Below are 20,623 nucleotides of genomic sequence, written 5' to 3' on the forward strand. Positions count from 1 at the left end.
CTAGTCAGATTGCACACACTTGGTTAAGATATTTGAGAACCTATCTCAAGTTCCAGGAATTAGCTATTCCTGAAAAAACTGAGCGTCTTTTTTAGGGGATCAGCCTTCAGATTGGATTTTTCATGTTAGTATCAAAAAAACTAAAAAAAGAAAATTGTTCCAGGAGGAACCACTTGGACAAAAAACGAACACAGTGAGTATCTTTTATGTACTCTTAAAGATTTTCAACACTAGCTGGCTTCTGCTGGCTTTGAGTGTGTTTTTAATTAAAGAGATGGAGATTGAGGCCGGCAAAGTTCTCTTCAGATAGAAAATCATCTAGTGCACCGTTAATCTAAGGGGTGTATGATGGAACTTTTTCAGTTATCACTTTCTCTTTTATTCTATTCTTTCTTGCCTATTGATCTCGAACACTTACTGTTCTAGTCAGAGTTCTTCATGGAACTTACTGTGAACAAACTAAGAAACGAAATCAAAAGTTGTTTCATCATTTCCATGTAGTAAGAAATCTGGCTGAGGTTTATAATTAATGCATAATTCACCTGTGTGGAAGACAGAATAGTGGCTCCCCAAAATATCCACATCCTAATCCTCAGAACCTGTTGTTAATGTTAACTGATATGGAAAAAGGGACTTTGCAAATGTGATTAAATTGAGAATATTGAGATGGGGAGATTATCCTGGATTATGCTGGGGGCCTTAAATGGTATATTGTAAGTATCTCTATAAGAGGTAGTCAGAGGGACACTTGACCAAAGAAGAGAAAGTGATGTGATGATGGAAGTCAGCTTTGAAGATGGAAGAAAGGGCCACAAGCTAAACACAGATTGCTACTCACAGCTGAAAAAGATGGAAAACAGGCTCTCCATTCAGAGCCTTTATAAGGAACCAATTTTTGCCAATACTTAACTTTAGACTGGTGAAATCGATTTTGAACCTTTCACCTCCAGGACTGTAAGAATTAATTTGTGTTGTTTTAAGCCATTAAGTTTGTGGTAATTTGTTACAGCAACTATAGGAAACAAATTTATCTGGCATTAAGCATTTGGATTTGAATCTATACAAATAATTTTGAAAACTTATTTTGAACTCTTATCAACACTGATTGTATCCAATGACACATCATCACAAAAAGTTAAATGGATATTTGGCTGTGGAGTTCTGAATCTTGCCTTTAGTATGAATCATGATGTAATATAATCATAGCTATCTAATTTAGAAATCAAATTGTGGGTATTTTAGGAATTATAGTACTAGAGTGTAATGACTTTGAGATTCTTTTTAGAAGCTGTATCTGTATCATATATTAAAAAATGAAAGATGGAAATTTCTAATTCTTAGATTTTAATCTTATTTAATATAAGAATCAAACTAGTAGTAGATGTCAAGCATCTCGTTTTTATCTTTTATGGCAAAATGCTCAATGTACTAAAAATAATAGTATGTGGAGCGTCAGGTAATCAGTTCTGGGACTGCTTTTTCCAGTGAGATGATCTGAAAAAAAAAATTCAGCCAGTAAATCTCATTGAGCAACTAAGAAAATTACAAACAATTCAGTAGGCCCTCACATATTTGAGTTTCTGTCTAACCCTGCCTGGGATCTTGTCTGTAAAATATGTTAAGAAGCTGCTTATTGTCCCATGTAATAGAGATCTCAAGATTCACCTCTGGGAACTTGAACTCAATGTTTATCTATGTGTTATAGACTCCACGAAGCAACCTCTTGTTAGATAGAGGCCAAAACTCCCATTTCCTATCCCATTTCCATGCCCATAAAGGATTTTTTTCTTTTTTCTTTTTTGCATCTTCAAAATCCTCAGCAAGTCTAGAAAAGCTGCATTAACTCTTTACTAAACACAGGATAATAACTATTCACAGCACCTTTCTCCTCATGGCCATCACCATTGCTATCCTTATACTATCATCTCCATCACTAGTATTTATAGCACACTTAGTTCACGAAAAACTTTTATTTGCAGAACCTCTTCAGAATGAGAATTACTGACCTTTGAAGTTGGATGGAACTTTTGGGCACTTCATCTTGCAAAGATTTTGTGGAGGTATCTGGGCAGCAATACTATCCTCCTTGCATACCTCCTAATAATATGTGTTACATGAGGTGAGCTTGCTAAATGTCTTCAGAATTAACATTTGTAAATAAGGAAACTAATTTCAGAGAAATTCTGTTTCCCCAGTATCAGAAAGGCAGAAAGGGGACTGCAGACACTAGAACTCCAGGTTTTTCCATTAAAAGAAGGACAAAAACAAAAAAAACAAAAAAACTCCATGTTATCGTAGTTAGAAAGAGACTCAAAAGGCAAAAAATACATATTCATTCACCTTATATCACTACATGTAAAGAACAGAAAAAAAAGAAATGAAACTTCACGCACGATGTACCAGCTTTAAAGAAAATCAGTATCATAATATTGTCACTGGATGTTGACTGTTGTAGAAAAAGAAGGGGTTTAGCAATGTTGCTGTAGGTCCTTTGCACTTTTTTCCCATTATTTTTCTCAGTGGGAAACAGGAGTAAGATTTCCTTTCCTTTGTAAAACTGAAGGCGGTTTTTCCCTTCTAGACTTCTGTTTTCCTCACCAGTGGTTAATACACAGCTAACCCATCTCAGGTTGATACATATATAAATTAACACAATTGCTTCTATTTGTAAAAGGAAACCCTATTGTCAATAAAATACAGCAAGTGCTCTTTTAAAAGTCCCCAATCGCTCACAGTACATGTGTTTAAATTGCTGGGGACCAACAAGGTATCTTGCTCTCGCTTGTAGACTCAATTCTGCATCCATGGAACACTTAGGTCATTGGGAAGACAATAATTGGTTAGAAAAATGGAATGAAATTTGGGGCATTACACTGACCGTTCCCTTGTTTTTCCTAAAGACCTGAAATCAGATTGATTTAGCTTAACGAGGTTCCATAATTCCAGGTGAAAGAAAGCTAATGTTCATTGGACTCCTATGTCAACAACCCAATGATACAGAAATTATGTTTTGTTTTTAAGATGAGAAAACAGAAATAGGCTAAGAAACTTATGAAACAGTATGACACTGAAGTTCAGAGTCAGGGCTTGAGTTTCACTGCCTTGAGTTCCAATACTAGCACAAATTATTAACTAGCTGTGTGACTGGGAAGAAAGTTGACTCTGACCCTTAGTTTCTTTACTGGTAAAACAGGCATGGGATTTGGGACCAGGACCTACTGCATTCGGTTGTTTTGAAGGTTTATATCAGACTATAAATAATCAATTATCATTACAGTGACTGAGGTAGTAAATCTCACAGATGGGGTTTAAAGCTCAAGCCCTTCTCATTGCACCATGTCACTCTTTGGATGATATTCACAAAAGCCAGAATTTCTCACAGTGAGATGTCTAGGGTGAGAACTTTAAAACAATCTTTATGGTCAATTTAAATCTGCTGTGGAACAAGTTGCCTACCCACAGGTGGGGCACCTATTATGTCTTAAATTGAATGCTGTCAATGGCTGCAAGAACATGGGATGGAAACCATGAGCCCCACATAATTTCATGTTCCAGGATAAGGGATGGATGCCGGGAGATACAAATGGTGTTGCATAACAGGGAATCTACCTGTTTGTTTAGAAATCAACTTTGAAAAAGATGAGCTAAGAGTAATTCTGTTACGTGTACACACTTGTTGAGTCAATCCTGTTTCCTGTGTAGAAAACATCATGCAGTAAGAAATGGAAAGATGTCCTTAAAGATGAAATTCACATCATTCTACAGTTCATTTTGGCAGGAGAGTCAGTGACGCCAGTCTAAATCTTGGCACTCTGTGCCATGGAGCTGACGAGTAGCTCTAAAAATAAGAAAAATGGAGATTAGTAACAGAGAATAGAGGAAGGTGGAGGAAAATTGATAAGATTTCTTGGAAAAAAAAATAGTGTGCCCCTAAAATCTACTAGGCACTATAAGAGTTGGTTTTTAAGTTGGGTTCTGAAGAAAAGACAATATTAAATAGTTGGATACAAAGAGAATCAAATGAGAGAGAGAGAGAGAAAGAAAGAGAGAGAGAGAGAGAGATCGAGGTCTGGGATGCTGAGAGCAGTTATGATTTTTATGACACATGGTTACTTACCATCTTGGGTAAATCTACTTTTTCACATGAACTTTCAATTACAGTCAATTGCAAGGTTTGCCTTCTTACAATGATAGTCTAAAATTTTATTCTAAATAATGTTCAAATCATTTTTACAGTTCTTGTTTTAACATGCTTTTAATATTTTTGAAACCAGAAAAAGTCATTTCTAAGTAAATACCATATAATACCAAAATTAATTTTAAAGCCAGGAAATTGTTTCTATAAATATGGTTTTAAAATCATCACACAGCTCTGAAAAGTTGTAAGAAATATTGCCTGAATCTAGTTTTTAAAATATTATCCAAAACAATTTCCTTTTTTAGCTGGCCTTCTTTACTGAATCATATTAATTTTTAAGTGAGTTTTTAAACCTGTCTCCAATTACTAAGAAATATCTCTCAATTGGTTTTTGAAAATATGAAATTCAATTGTGACTGTCAACATACCTGATTTTATTTATTGATTAAGTGAAGCTTAATTAGGTAGGTATTACTTGTCCAGTTTTAAAAATGTGAAAAGAAAGAAACACAGAAGTTAATATATTTTATGAGGTCAATATTATTTTGATACCAAAACCTGGTAAATATAACACAACAAAAGAAACCTACAGACCAATATCTCTCAGGAACACAGATGAAAAAATCCTAAATAAGATACTAGCGAACTGAATACAGCAACATATTAAAAAGATTATACACCACGATCAAGTGGGCTTCATCTCAGAGGCACAGGGATGGTTCAACATACACAAAATCGATTAATGTAATACATAACATAAACAAATTAAAAAATAAGACTCATATGATCATATCAATAGATACAGAAAAAGCCTTCAACAAGATACAGCATCTATTTATGATCAAAACACTTAACAAAATCGGTATAGAAGGAAAGTGCCTCAACATAATAGAAGCCATATATGACGAACCCTCAATCAACATTATACTTAATGGTAAAAAACTAAAAACCTTCCCTCTAAGATCAGGAACAAGGCGAGGCTGTCCACTATCGCCACACTTATTCAATATAATATTAGAGATCCTAGCGAGTACAATGAGACAAGAGAAAGATATAAAAGGCATCTAAATAGGGAACAAAGAAGTCAAACTGTCACTATTTGCAGATGACATGATTCTCTATATAGAAAACACTAAAGACTCCATAAGAACACTACTAGAAACAATAAGCAAATACAGTAAAGTCTCTGTATACAAAATCAACATTCAAAAATCTATAGTTTTCCTATACTCTAATAATGAAGTGTCAGAAAAAGTAGAAAAAATAATTCCTTTTGCAATTGCAATCAAAAGAATAAAATACCAAGGAATAAATTTAGCAAAACAAGTAAAGGACCTACATAATGAAAACTTTAAGACTCTATTAAAATAAATCGAAGAAGATACAAAGAAATGGAAAGATATTCCATGTTCTTGGATTGGAAGAATCAACATAGCTAAAATGACCATATTACCTTAAGCATTATACAGATTTAATGCAATCCCCTCAAAATCTCATCGGCATTTTTTAAAGAAATAGAACAAAAAAATCATCAGATTTGTATGGAAGCACAAGGGATCTCAACTTGCCAAAGCCATCCTGAGAAAAAAGAAGGAAGCTGGAGGCATCACTCTGCCCCACATCAAATTATACTACAAAGTGACAGTAATCAAAACAGCATGGTATTGGTGGCAATATAGACACACGGACCAGTGGAACAGAATCGAGAGTCCAGAAGTAAACCCATACTTATATGAGCACATAATTTTCAACAAAGAAGCCAAAACCATGCAGTGGAGAAAGGAAAGCCTCTTCAATAAATGGTGCTGGGAAAACTGGAAAGCCACCTGCAAAAGAATGAAACTAGACTGTAGTCTATCACCACAAACAAAAATTAACTCAAAATGGATTAAGGACCTGAATATAAGACCTGAAACAATAAAATGCATAGAAGAAAACATAGGCACTAAACTCAAGGACCTTCGACTTAAAGAGGATTTTATAAATTGGACCTCAAAAGCAAGGGAAGCAAAAGCTAAAATAAATCAATGGGACTACATCAAACTAAAAAGCTTCTGCTCAGCAAAAGAAATCAACAAGGTAAAGAGAGAACCATCCTAAAGGGAAAATACATTTGCAAGCAACGCCTCCAATATTCAAAGGCCTAATATCCAAAATACACGAAGAACTTATAGAACTCAATAACAACCAAAAAACAAATGATTCAATCAAGAAATGGGCAGAGGACCTGAACAGATACTTCTCCCTATAGGACATACAAATGGCCAAAAGCTATATGAAAAGATGCTCAACATTGCTAGCTATTAGGGAAATGCAGATCAGAACCACAATGAGATAGCATCTCACACCTGGTAGAATAGCTATAATCAACAGGACAAGTAATAATAAATGTTGGAGAGGATGTGGAGAAAAAGGAACCCTCATACACTGCTGGTGGGACTGTGAATTAGTACAGCCACTATGGAAAACAGTATGGAGGTTCCTCAAAAAACTAAGAATAGATCTACCATGTGATCCAGCAATCCCTCTATTGGGTATTTACCCCAAAGACTTGAAAACCCATATCCAAAAATATATTTGCACATTGATGTTCATAGCAGCATTATTCACATTGGCCAGGACATGGAAGCAACCAAAGTGCCCTACCATAGATGATTGGCTAAATAAGCTGTGGTACATATATACAATGGAATATTACTCAGCCATAAGAAGAGATGAGATACTACCATTTGCGACGACATGAATGGATCTCTAGATAATCATGCTAAGTGAAATAAGCCAGACAGGAAAAGTTGAAAATCACACAATATCACTTATATGTGGGATATTAACCTGAAAGCAACAAAGAGCAGTACAAACAAACAGAGACTCGTGGACATGGATTATAGGCTAGTGGTTACCAGAGAACTATACACTAGTGGGTACTAGTGGAGTAGAGAAAAATGGGGGGAGGTAGACAGGGTAAAGGGGGTCAAATATAGGGTTTAGGGGAGGGTAAAGTGGGTAAAGGGGATTAAATATATAATAGCTGAAGGAAACTGGACTTTGGGTGATAAACACACAATAGAACATACAGATGTCAAATGACAATGTACACCTGAAAATTATATAATTGCATTAACCACTGTTACCCTAATAAACTTAATTAAAAATTAAAAATAAATAAATAAAAATTAAAATAAAAAAAAAAGAAGTTAAAAGACTTTCCAAATCAGTTTAACACTGTGGATAAGAGCTTTGAGTTTGACTGCCCTGAGACCCATTATAACCTGGCTTCATCATAAACTAGCTAAATGACCTTGGCAAAGTAACTGAATCTCTGTTTCTCTAAATGATTAACCATTTAGGCACACAGCCTATACATTTGAATATATGTTAAATCAAGATGGAGGAATATAGTAACTAGACTCATCTGTCTCTTCAACAAACCTTTATTAAGAACTAACTGTGAGTTAGGTATTATACTAGGCAGTGGTGATGCAAAGATGAAAAAGATAAATATCTTTAGAAACTTTAAAAAAGCTTTTATAAATATTAATACCAAGCCAGCAAAACAATAAGTAGCAGATCAACTTGGTCTCTAACATCAAAATAAATCTGGATCCCATAGTGCTCAAATTTCCCCTGTACTCCTTTATTAGCTATTTGATTTGTTAAGCACTTCAATACTCTGCCAAAACTACCATTTCTGAATACATATTTGATGCCTGAATAGAAAACTATACAAAAGGCTCTGAAATGCGTTTATTTCAACTCACCATCATTTTATGGGACATTCTTAAGGAGCTTAAGGAGAGCCAGTACCCCTCAGTACTGGCTTTAGTTACATGGTTTTGGGCAAGTTCCTTGAATAGCCTATGCCTCAGTTCTCTCATCTGTAAAATAAGGATAATAGAAGGATCCAAATTAAAGAGTTGTTGTGAGGTTACAAGGGATTTAATATGTAAAGCATTTAGCTCATAAATAAATTAAAAAGCCCAAAAAACACTAGTTTTTATTATTGTAAGTAGCTTAAAATTTTCATTATCCTCATATCATATCTATAAGCAGAATTGTCAAATTCAGAAATTTCAAAAAAAAATCCCACACCTATTTGCCTTCAATTTACTTGATTAGTTGGTTTGTTCCCAATAATTTCTGTTTGTTTGTTTTACCATTTTACTCTCTAGAATCCTACCTTCCCTGGGAAAATCGGGTCATTTTCTCCCCTTGATTCTTGGAGGGTAGGGGTCAAACGGAGTGGTCTGGAGTAGACTTACCCTGGGAAACTAGCTCCTGGGCAGGGTCTGTTACACAGATTAAAGAACCTATCTGCATACTGACGCAACTTTTCAAAGTTACATTGCAATGAAGTCATGCAAAGAGAACACAAGCTCATGCTGCTATAAATACATGCTTTAACAGTTTTTTTAAAGTATATTTTATTATTTGCAAAAGCAATAAATTTTTAATGTGTTTTGTAGTTGAAAAGTATTAGCATATCTATGTCTATATATATTGTTTCATATTATAAATATGAACTTTACATTCTCTTCCATGCTCCCCTGCACTTACTTTATACACATCTTTGTCAGAGAAGACAATCTCCTGCTTCAGACTATTAGGTCCCTATGGGCAGATGTATCAAAGTCCAGTCAGGAGACAGAAACCATTCTAACTACTTTTACAGACAAAATGTAATATAATTAACCGTTAACTATGTGTAAAGATGTTAATAACTTAAAAGGTGGAAAAAGAATTCTAAGGTATCACATCTGTAGCAACTGTAGGAAGCAGCTACCACCCCTTAGGTAGAGGGTACAAAGAGAAGAAGTGGGAATTGTTAACATGGAGGTGATCCCTATAGAGCTAAATCTGGAAACGTCAGGGGGCACCTGCTAACTGGTGCTGATGGTTATGAGGTGGGGCTCCGTGACAAGACTGGTTCTCAAGTGTTAGAAAAACTTCCAACAGGAATTAGCTGCTAATACAAGAATGTGCTTCAGAGAGAAGTTTTGTCTACATAATGCTTTCAGGAGTCACAGAAGGAAGTTGCAGAGGGAACAAATAGGAAAGAGCATTTCCCTTCTTGTTCTTCTACTCTTGTTTTTCTACTCTTGCTAACTCCCACTAGACCCCCATATTACCACGACCCAATACACAGCCAGCTGGTAAAACAGAAATGTGGTTTGCAAAGTTTCAGCACCAGCATTTCAGAGCCAGGTAGGAAAGGGTAGGTTTAGAGATGAGAGACAGCAGCCTAATAATTGGTGCAGTAGGAAACATGTCTCATTGTCAGCGCGTGGCACAGTTCCTGCACAATAGTATTGACTAAATGCTTGTAGAATGGATATGTGTATACAGTTAGATTTTTTAAATGTGATTTTAATAGCTAACATCTTAAACCTCTTATAAAAAGCGCTATATTCATTCAGGAATCTAACTTGATAGACCACTCTCATTGTAGAAGGTGAGTTCCCAATGTTAAAGTCTGGAAGGAGTTAGAGAAACAGAGAAATAAAGTGTCTTTCATAAGGAGTTAGTGGGAATTGGAGTGAAGTGAGGTGAGGGGCAAAGTAAACACCTGGAGAAACAGGAGAACGCACACAGTCAAAGACAGGCAAGGCCAAGCAACCTGTGAGGAGACTGCAGAGGATGGCGAAAGGTAACCAGAGAGTGATTCCTGGTTGAGAGACGAGAGAAAGGGTCTTAGAAGTAGAAATGATAAATACCAAATTTAAGTTTATGACTGTGACTCTAAAGTAAAGTAAAATCAAATCTTCATGCTTGGCATTTGTTACTCATGCCGGTTTACCTCTGGAGTATTTACAAATAAAGGAGCAGTATGCTTTGGATAGTGAGATGATCCACAAATCAAAGTAGCTCTGTGGGAGCTGGAGTTATAAGTGAGAGATAACTGAGAGCAATGAAACCTTTATACCTTCTTTGCTACTGATTAAAATTCCCACAGTACACAGTGAGGCTACAGAAAATTTCAGGAACTTTCAAAGATCAGAGAGGAGACTAGCTTGTATCCTGGTAACAATTGTTTTGTTAGAGTGTATGCTATTTAGTACCGCAGCCCTGAAGAACAAAATATTTCATAAATATTTGGCTGCATGGCTTTATTCCTAATCAGTATGAGTTCACTGAGATGATGCATTGTTTGAACATCCAGATGAGTCCCATCCTCCAAGTTTTAGATCTGAGCCTGGGTACATATAAACTCAGAATGTCTATCTCCTCTGTATTAAATAGTAGATATAAAAATCCCTCAATGTAATGAGCAAAGCATCACATAAAAGTGTAGTATGCGAACATAACTGCACCATGTTAAGGAAGGAAGTGAACAGCTCCTTAAATCCACTGGTTAAAAAATTTTTGTGATAAAGTACAGCATAAGGAATATAACTAACATTGTAATAACTATGTATGGTGTCAAATGGGTATTAGATTTATTGGGGTAATCGCTTTGTAAGTTACATAAATGTCTAATCACCATCTTGTACACCTGAAACTAATATAATATTGTATGCCAACTGTAATTGGAAAAATAAAAAATTATTTAAAAAATGCTTTTGTGGTGGGCTTGGCTTATGATGTAAGGTGGGAATGGAATGGAGGGTGAACTGACTTCCGAGTTTAATGTTCTAATTTGCTTTTCACATAGCTCCCTGCTTCACTTGCTTCATTGATGAAATAAGAAAGTTGCTTTCAGACCCAACTTTTATATGCCTTTTAAAAAACTCAAGTTTCATGATCTGTGGCTATTTTTAGATGGTTATATGTGACTTATGATAGGGAATGCTCCAATTCTGGAAGCATACAGAATGAGGCTTTCTGTCTATTTTCTTTTTTCATAGTGACAACAGTTTTACTTTAGGGAAACATAGCTCTTTCTCCTTTTAAGTCATCCTAATAGAAGTGTCCTCAAAAATAACATTAGAGAATATGTTTGTGACACAAAACCAGGGTAACACTTCTATTATGTTTGAAGGTTTCAAGTTTTGAACATATCCTAAGGAGACTGTCTAGTTCTTCCAGTCATTTGCCTACATAAGCGATAGGTTCCATTAGGTCATCTTTCATTTCTCAAGAGATACAAAGGACATGATAATATGAAATTTTTATGTGTATCCTTTGTATATTAATATATAGTACTTGAAGATTACAGGGAAGGGGATGGGTAAATTTAACAGGCACCGATGAGCTTCTGAGGAAAAGGGGATAGAGATCTTACTGCCTTTTCTATTATGTTCAAAGTTATTTGGATATCTCTGATCGACTGAGATGGCTGGAGTTAAGTAAACTGACAAAAAGGAATCTTTTTTTTTTTTTTAATCATAGAACTCCTCAAAATGTGATCTGGGGTCCAGCCAGCATCAACTGGGAGGTGGTTACAAACACAGGATCTCAGGGCTCACTTCGCATCTGCTAAATCAGACTGTTTGGGGGTGGGGCCTAGCACACTGTACTTTAAAAACCTCTCCAGATGATTCACATGCACCTAGAATTTGAGAAGTAATGTTAGCAGACTGATTAACTTTTAATTTTCCTTTGTAAGTTGGGAATAACCAGGCCTGATACAGCTTTAGGTCTCCTGGCAGGGAAGAAGAAATTTTCTAGCAGTAACTGGGATCAGCGTTCAAACTTTTTGTATGTTAAATAAATAGAACCTCACTGTGTTCTACAAGCTGCTAAAGCAGGATGTATTTGATTATATTTTGATTCTCTGGTTCTCTTGGGTTAAAAATTCAATCTTATAATTTCAGCAATTTTCGTTCTCTAGTGCAACTTTTTAAAAAACTCAAGTCATAATGATCTGTGGCCATTTTTAGAGGTTATCAGGTTTCTAGCATAAAGGTTGAGACATGTTCAACCTGTTGAAAACAAGCACATTCTTGGTAGTATACACTTTTGCATTTTTTTAAATCAACTATTTCAGTGTAGACAGGGAAGACAGAATACAGGTTTACTCAAACTAGTAAAAGCAGCATCTGAAACTTTCCCCTTGAAAATGCTGTCACTACACAAAAAGGATTTGCCAACTAGGAAAAAGAGAAATTGTATTATTTTTGAAAACTATATATTATTTTTCATTTGAAAGGAAGTGCCTGAGCTTGTAAAATACATTTGCTTCATGTTCATTATCTGCCTAGTTTCAAAAAGGGTTTAAGGCTACTACAAAAATTTATAAAATGCAAAATATGAAAAGAGAGGAAGTTAGCTGAAAAGGTAATAAAAGAATGTGAGATTTATTCTTTAGCAAGCCAGCTTTGCAATTTTAACTCCTTGACATTTTCCTATTCCAGTTTTATCAGACAGTGATTCTTAGAAAATTCTCCAAGAGTCAAAGCTTAAAGTGACAGCCTCCTTTCCTTCCTACTAGAGGGGTCTGTTGCAATGGGGTTCCTATCAAAGGCACAACAGGAGGACAACAAGGTGTGTGCAGTTCCATCTTGCTTTGCTGCTCTTTGCTTTTAACAAATATTTAATTCAGCCAGTTCTTCACCTGTTCTCTCATTTAAGATATTACATTTTAAAGTAATAACTTATATTTTATTGAAATATCAGTTGTACTGGCTGGATAGATTTTTGAGTAATCCTTTCCCTGGTTATAAAAGTAAAACATCATTGCTGTATGAAGACAATCTAAAACAATGTAGAACATATGGAAATCAAGAAAACAAAATGATTTAATGATTTCACCAATCTTAAGGTATCACTCTTAATATCTTGTACAGTCTCTTCTGGTACATTTTCAATATACACTATGGGGTTGAGATTACTTCCTCAATAGTAAACATTTCCTATATGAGTAAAATTTTATAAGCATTATTTGTAATGACTGCATGACATTCCATAGTATACAAATAGCATCATATATTTAAACATTTCCCTATGGGGATATAAGTTAGTCCCTATAAAATAAATTGCAACAAAATTAATGTCACAAACTGTCATCTGGGATTAATTCTTAGACAGATTGAAGCCTTATCTTCTTAGGCAACAAATGAGGCCTCCATTTAGTAATACATGCCCTGTCCTCTCTAGCTAAAGAACATTTTTAAAAGAAGAGGAATTTTTTGTTTTTAAGGCACAATTCCTTTGGGTAAGTAGTGTTATAGATTTAGTCACATACACAAAAAGGATTTATTTAGTTTCTTGAGAGAAAAACCAAAGCAATATTAGGTTAAAAAATTACAATTAACATTTTTTTTTTTGCTTTGTCAGTATTAGATGTATACATCTGCCTCTCTCTCTGTCTCCTCCCCCTTCTTTCCTTCCATTCTAACTTCCTAACTTCTTTCCTTCCCTCCCTCTCTCTTCCTTTCCTCCCACATTCTCTCATCTGTGTATTTCAATGTTGTACATCCTTTCTGGAATGCGTCTAGTTCCGCTGGGCCTGGACCACAGCTCTCCAGTTCCTTTCTTACTAAGTATCCATCCAGAGTAACAGTAAAAACGCACTGTCCATGAAGGTGCTGACAGGACCAGAAGTGGCTCAGATGGGAAAGCATATTTGAATGCATTTTTAAAATGATGCCGTAATAATGAGACCTGTGACTTACAAGCAAAGTCTGTATGTCTTAGGCACACAAAAGACCTGTTCCTTGGGGCAGAAAGAACTATTTGGATCAAACTAAAAAAAATCAAAATATCTTCTTAGCGATATTCTTTTAAAAATATTTTCATGAGTTACTAAGTTAGCTTTTTAAATTTTTTTTTGATAATTTTATAAAATCTTTTTTTTACTATGGCAGTCTCAGCATGGCTCTTCAGTTTAAAGAAATGTTACTATAATAATACAACTATAGTTTTCAGATGCTTTATTTTCTGCTTAATGATATATGTGCATATCATGTGACTGTGTATAGATCATATGAATATATTATGGCTTTAAACTCAGAATTTGAATTTCATGGACCATGCTAAAATTCAATAAAATGACATTTGGATGCAAGGGGAAAAGAGCAACATGTGGCTTGAATTTTCCTTAAAATACACAGGGGATAGTTAAGGGGGAAAAGTGCTTGGGACAGAGTACATCTGGAATTTTGCCAAACTCATACCATTTAAACAATGGTTTAAGACTGAATTCAAATCCCAAGCAGATCTCTTCAATCTCCCCCAAAGGGTATAAGGTAATGTTTCAGCTTTGAAAGATAAAGTTAATAAAAATACTTTCAATGAGCAAAATCGGAGTATTAGACCTGAAGAAACTCTCTTGCCTTCTGGAATTCAAGAACTTCCCATCCCCATTTGGATCCCCACTCTGCCTATTCTCTTATAAAGAGATTATCACTGGCTTTTGAAATCATTTCTTTAATTTCCCATTTTCAATACCAACTCTACCCTGCCCCTCCCACCCCATCCCCAGGCAGAATCACACACACACACTCTAATGAACACCAACATCACTTCAAACCCCTGCTACATCATCCAAGTCTGAACATGCTCCCAAACTATCTTTTGTGCCCATTTCATAATCAGGTACAGTGAAGAATGAATATTCTTAGCCAATCAAGAAACCAAATCCCACCACAATTTACAAGGATTTCTGTACAATTTTGTGCTTATCAGCAATGACAATTTTCTTAGTGAATGAAATTTAAGATATTTAGCAGCTTTGGTGATCAATGTTTCTTCTCCCAAGGCATTCTGTTCCCATACTCTACTGGAGTACGTCTGTACTAGTGCCAAGCAGGCAAATGTCACCTTTGAGTCCCAGGAGAGGTGTTGATCAGCCTTCCAAACCCTGTAATGCAAAATTGCTTGGAGTTCAGCAGTGCCACTTCCAGCTAACTGGCTCTGATTCTTATGGATGCAACCAGTTCTCCTCACTGGCTGGACTAATGCCAGTCTACTTAAGGAGATAATTGACCACAAGCCAGCCTGACTGACAGGCTTCCTAAGTGCCAGATGCCAACTGTGCTGATTCTGGCCTTTGCAGGAGGGCCTGTTCTCCTAGGGAACACAGCTAAAATAGCTTCATTCTCCCTCAGTCCTTAGCTTTCGTCTCAGCTTCCCAAGGAAATATAATTAAATAAATCATTCCAAGTTGTTTTTCTTCTACTTTTAAGGATATCTACACTTAAACCTTTTTCTCACTTCCTGGCTTCTCCCTCTTTCTCAGGTTCTGCGCCTTCAGTGAAGTGGGTACAAGCTAAGCAACTATATAGTCTTTCCTACCATCTTAGAAACCAGCAACCTCATTTCTTGTTATCTCCACCAGTACTTAGCATACCCAGAATGATTTTAAATTTGTGAACTAAGATGGTCATAAGTATATAAGTACCTTTACTTCCATCTCACTTTGGTCCAGAACTCACTTTCCTTTTATCCCAACATGTAGCTAGAGAGAGAAAACCTGTGAGATCATATGAGATCACATACTCAGTTGAAAGAGTTACCAAAACATCGCCATCAGCTTATTATTCTTATTAGTTTTTGTGGTTCTCTATATATGTAGATTATTATCAGAACAATACTTTTTAAATGGCTTAATCTCTATTTAAACATTTAAAATAATCACTGAATCTGGCTCCAATGTCTTTGGGTGGGTGTTTTTCAGCACATGGTATGAAGATATGATTCTGGTGGAACAGTGAGCCTGGGCCTGGTATTACCGAGGACTTCTCAGATTAGGTTCCAGCATGGCGACCTGGTAGTGGTTGCTTGTGGGAATGAAGCCCCTTAAAATATAATTACAGTTAGAGTGCAGACCCCATCTCGGGATGGGTCTTCAGGGCAGTGTCCAGGGCTTTAACTTGGATGAACTTCCCTTGGCATCAGAGCTTCGGCAGAAAGCTCCCTCCACACCGGAGTTTCTTTACATTAATTCCCATATTTACTACTCTCAATGCCATGAATAGCTTCTTTTGGGTACCAGGGGCTCCTCCTGGATGAAAACTTGAGTGGTATCATTTCTAAGCTCATTTTACTTTTTATTCTTCTTTCTCACTCCTTACAGTAAAAACAAAACAACCATGTTTATCCCACAGAGGTAGCACTGGGGTGTGTGAATGTGGGACTGGGTGCTCAGAGGTTCCGGACAACATCGAGTGTGAATTTTTCATCCTTTTCTGATGCGCAGCCCACAGGCTCTTCTGTCCTTAGGAGGGGCTGTCACTTAGGCTACCCCTCTGGGTGCAGAACTCACTTTGAGCCAAGACCCTCTCGGGAAAGTTGGACTGTGGGTATGGCTATTAAGTTCACTGGCCCTTTTGAGCAGGTGGAAAAGGAAGAGGAAGAGGAATGTTTTTTTGAAGGAACCCCTGGAATCCAGGACCTCTTTCTTCAGGCCGAGTAATTCTCAGCCTCCAAACTAGAGGTCCTGGCCCTGGGTCCTTCAGGCACCAACTCACCCGGAAGCGCGGACCAAAGAGCCAGATTCCCAAGTTCCCCCAAATTTGTGACCCCCACGTCAGTGTTTACCTTCTTTTCTCTCTCAACATCACACGAGCTGTAGAGGAACACCTTGCAGGGTTTCAAGCTAACAGAATGAGATATACTAAAATTGTTTGAGCCCCCAAAAAGGCAGTGACCTAAACTGAAACCTATTTCCCAGGCGAGGCCAAAACTTAGCTGCAGCTTCAAGAAGAGTTGTAAGAGACGCATGAAAACACCTATTTTTAAGAAGTAACCCAAACCCCCCTAGGGTCATTACCGTGTACAAGTCATCTTGTTGGCCCTTTACTTTCTTCTGAGGAAAGGTTAGAGGAGGCTTCCGTTGGTCCTGGCTGGGAAGGGGGCAGCTGGTTCAAGATGGAGCCCTATTCGCTGGTGGAGGGCGGAGGCCGAGCCGCGGCTTCCCTGTTTCCAGCGGGGTCCCCCGCACGGGACCAGGCCACTTTGCCAGCTCCCCACGCAGCTCCACAGCATCTGCAGCTCTCAAGGTTCCTCCAGGGAGTGCGGTCTGCTTCGCAGCAGGCTCTCGGGGGCCTAGCGCTCCGCGGCCCTGGGCCTCCTGCTGCCACCGCCCACGAAGCCCAGCTCGCCCAGGACGCGCGGCCCGCGCCTGCGCGCAACAGGTCCCCGGCCTCTGTGGTGGGGCTCTCCATCCTCGTTAATGTGGGTAGCGGCGACAGTGGCCGCGTCCCGGCGCCAACCTCGCTGTCCTGGGCCCAACCCCGCAGAACTAAGGGGGCGCCGCGGTGTACCTATCCGATGGTACGAAGTCACCGGCCCTCAGGGCCATCGGAAAAGGAAAAAGGATGTTTGGGTGGTGGGGTTGATATATATAGATATGAATCTCCCATAGGAACAGAAAAAAAAAAAAATCACCGTTAACCAGTTTTTGCTAATTCAGTTTCCAGCGCCGAGGTGGACTAAAGCTCACTTAGGAAAATCATTATGATAAGAGTGAGTGCTAGATAATTGCGCAGAAAAGGAACAGTGGAGGAAACCTATCTCTGCTGGTGGCTGGCCTGGGAACTCAACCATTTTAAGTTCTGATGTTAAAAATAAAGGAGACAGAGGATTTACAAAGTCCTCAGACCGGGCAATGGGTACCCAAACCGCAGTGTTGTCTCTTGAAAAGCGAAACACCTTCACACGAGCACCGGCTTATGCAGAGAGAAGCTTTAATACAGAAACACCGCGTACAACACTGGCAGACAGGTCACAAAGTCACAACCCGAACGCAGCGCGGAAACAAGCCAGAGGTGACTTAAGAGGCAAAGGGCTGCTGCCTCCTCCCTACCCGCCCCACTTCGTTCCCAAGTTCGTTGCGAGTAAAGTGCTATTCTCGGGGTTCGAAAGTGAGGAAGGGGCAACAGTGGCAAGCTAAGTTGCTTCTTCATTCACGAACGGAAACTGAAGAACTCGCCTGTGAGACGTGGGCGCCTAAATACCAAACGAAATACCAAATCGACGGGGGCGTGCAAAGGTGGGGTCATCCTCTAGCATATATCCCAAGGTGGCTGGAAGGTAACGGCCAAGAAATGCTCCTGGAAGAGTTAAGAGCAACACTGTCGGGGGATGTGGTAAGTTTTTCTTGCATTGATGAGTTAGGGGAACAAAATCCCGCGTTGCAAGTGATTCCCCCCACCCCCTTTAAAATCCCAAATGAAACGGATTGTGTGAATTCACATTGTTTAGGAGCTCCTTAACGGTCTCTCCCGACTGATAAATAAACGAATTGCAGGTATAAAGTCCCCCTTACTGTCTCTCTTTGGTTGTGTTTCCTGAACTTTACTTTTGGAATCTGGGACTTTGTTCTTTAAGCCGCTGCCATTCTCTTTTTTTGCAAATTAATTGCTTTATCTGTTCCTCCTATCCTTCTTGACCCCGGGTCAGAGCCAAGAAACTTAACTGTTTCCCAAGATCTTTCGTGGAGTTCCCACTGCTCCCTGACGCGGCTTTATTGATACCGTGTACTTGCCCATTTCCCAGACCAGGAAAATAACGGCATCAAACGCTCCCTCTTTTCTTTCTTAAAAGAGACGATCTTGGTGAATGGCAGTTTTGTCTTGAACGTTTTACGTGAAGCTGCTGCTCGAGTAGACAGCCAGCGGAGACAAACCGGGTGGCTGAGGTCTGTCATTCTATTGGATTTCTCACCAGGATGTTTAGATCTGACAGCTTCTAGTCCCAGGAATAAAGGTCGAAATCCATTTTAACTTGCCAGGGAATGAGCCCCCCACCCCAAAAAAACTCTTCTGTTCCTTCCCCCCATAACTTATTGATCTATAATATTAATTACAATAGAAACTCTTACCTGAAAATTGGCTTTCATTAATTTGATTGTACAACATAGTACAAACACAGACACCAAAAGTGTTATATTTATTCAGACCACTGGAGAATCCACTTTTGGGTTGGTCTGTCTGTTTAAACACTTTCCTTTCTTGCAAAGGCTGGGACTCACCCGTTCAGCCCCGCCTGGCCAGGGCTCCCTCTCTCTCTCCTGCTGTTCAGAGCCAAGTGTCTCTCCCTGCGTTCGTCTCAGCCCTACCCGCCGGGTGCCCTAGGAATGCACCAGCACTGAGTGCAGGGAGCCACCTTTGCTCTCAGCCGAACTTGGGGCGGTGGGCTCCAGCAGGGAGGCGGCGGGAGAGGCCGCAGCCGCCGGGCACACGCTGGGTGGCGCCGGCTGCTGCTGTGGGGCCGCAGGGACAGTGAGCGTCGGCGGTAGCGCGGCCACCGGCGGCAGTGCTGGAGTTGGCTTGATGGGCACAGGAACCGCGGGCAGGCTCTGGCTCGCCGAGTGACACAGGGCCTTGACCGGCACCCCGAAGGCCCCGTATTCCGGGCCCACAGGCACGCCAGCGGCGGCGGCGGCGGCCGCCGCCGCAGCCACCGAATCCATGACACCGACGTGCGGCCACACGGAGCTGACGACGTTACCGAGCTGGCCAGGCACAGGATAACCCAGGTGGTGCATGACCGACGCCAAGGGCAGACCGCCGGCCTGCAGCACGCCCTTGTAGTCCCGACCGATGATGTTCTCGATGGCGAACGGGTGCTTGAAGCCCGACGTGGATGCGGCGGCGGCGGCGGCCGCGGCGGCGGCAGAGCCTAGCCCGTACGGCGGGAACTGCGACAGGCGCCCCACGCTGCCCACCGCTGCGGCCGCCGCCGCCGCGGCCGCCGCCGCCACCGCGGCCGCCTCCTGCATCTTGCCGGGGTGAGACGGCTGCTGAGGCTGCGACTGCTGGGACGGCTGCTGCAGAGGCTGCGACGCGAGGTGCGGCGGCGGCTGCGGAGCGGGAGGCGGCTGCTGGTGGAAATAGTGCACCATGTGCGGCGGGGGCGGCGGCGGCGGCGGCTGGGGCGGGTGGTGGTGGTGATGGTGGTGGTGCGCTGCAGCGTGATGGTGGTGGTGGTGCGGGTGGTGCGGGTGGTGCGGGTGCAGGTGGCCTCCGGGCCCCGCGCCTGGTGCGCCTTTGGTGCTTCCTGCGTGCAGGTGAGTGTGGTCCGCACGCAGCACCTTAAAGCGCTTACGGCGCCGCAGGAAGCTGCCGTTCTCGAACATGTCGCCACAGTCGGGATGCAACGCCCAGAAGCTGCCCTTACCCGGCTGGTCGGGCCGCCGCGGGATCTTGATGAAACAGTCGTTGAAGGAGAGGTTGTGGCGCAGGCTGTTCTGCCAACGTTGCGTATGCTCGCGGTAGTAGGGAAAGCGCTCCATGATGAACTTGTAGATGTCGCTTAGCGGCAGCATCTTCTCGGCCGAGTGTTGGATGGCCATGGCGGTCAGCGAGATATACGAGTAGGGCGGCTTCTGGTCGCTGTACGAACTCTTCCCCGGCCGCGGCATCGCCCCTGGCGCCTCCACCGCCCACCGGCTCCGCACCTCGCTCCCGGGGCCTGGCTGTCTCCACTAACTCCCACTCCGCCCGCCCAGCTCCGCCACTCCGCCTTCTCTCGCCCCAGACCTTCTCGCCGTTTCCCTCCCGCCTTCTCTCAGCTGCCCGGCGTCTCTGCGCTTGACCTCTTGGGCTAACTTAGCTCTCCGACGCTCGCAACTTCTGGCCCCGACGGTCGCAGACCCACGCGCAC

General features: G+C 40.5%; 1 protein-coding gene across 1 annotated transcript; it reads right to left on the reverse strand.

Annotated features, from left to right (window-relative positions):
• Positions 1-19,088: 19,088 nt before the first annotated feature.
• Positions 19,089-20,381, reverse strand: FOXB2 (forkhead box B2). Its single transcript, XM_016157641.2, has one exon. It carries the CDS (start codon positions 20,379-20,381, stop codon positions 19,089-19,091), a length of 1,293 nt encoding a protein of 430 aa, XP_016013127.2.
• Positions 20,382-20,623: the final 242 nt, after the last annotated feature.

This window comes from Rousettus aegyptiacus, unplaced genomic scaffold, assembly GCF_014176215.1.
Source record: "Rousettus aegyptiacus isolate mRouAeg1 unplaced genomic scaffold, mRouAeg1.p scaffold_m13_p_3, whole genome shotgun sequence".
In the NCBI taxonomy this organism is placed as follows: Eukaryota; Metazoa; Chordata; class Mammalia; order Chiroptera; family Pteropodidae; genus Rousettus; species Rousettus aegyptiacus.

What these genes read in the sequence shown, in the direction of transcription:
- FOXB2 (XM_016157641.2), bottom strand. Translation starts at nt 20,381, where the DNA reads ATGCCGCGGCCGGGGAAGAGTTCGTACAGCGACCAGAAGCCGCCCTAC.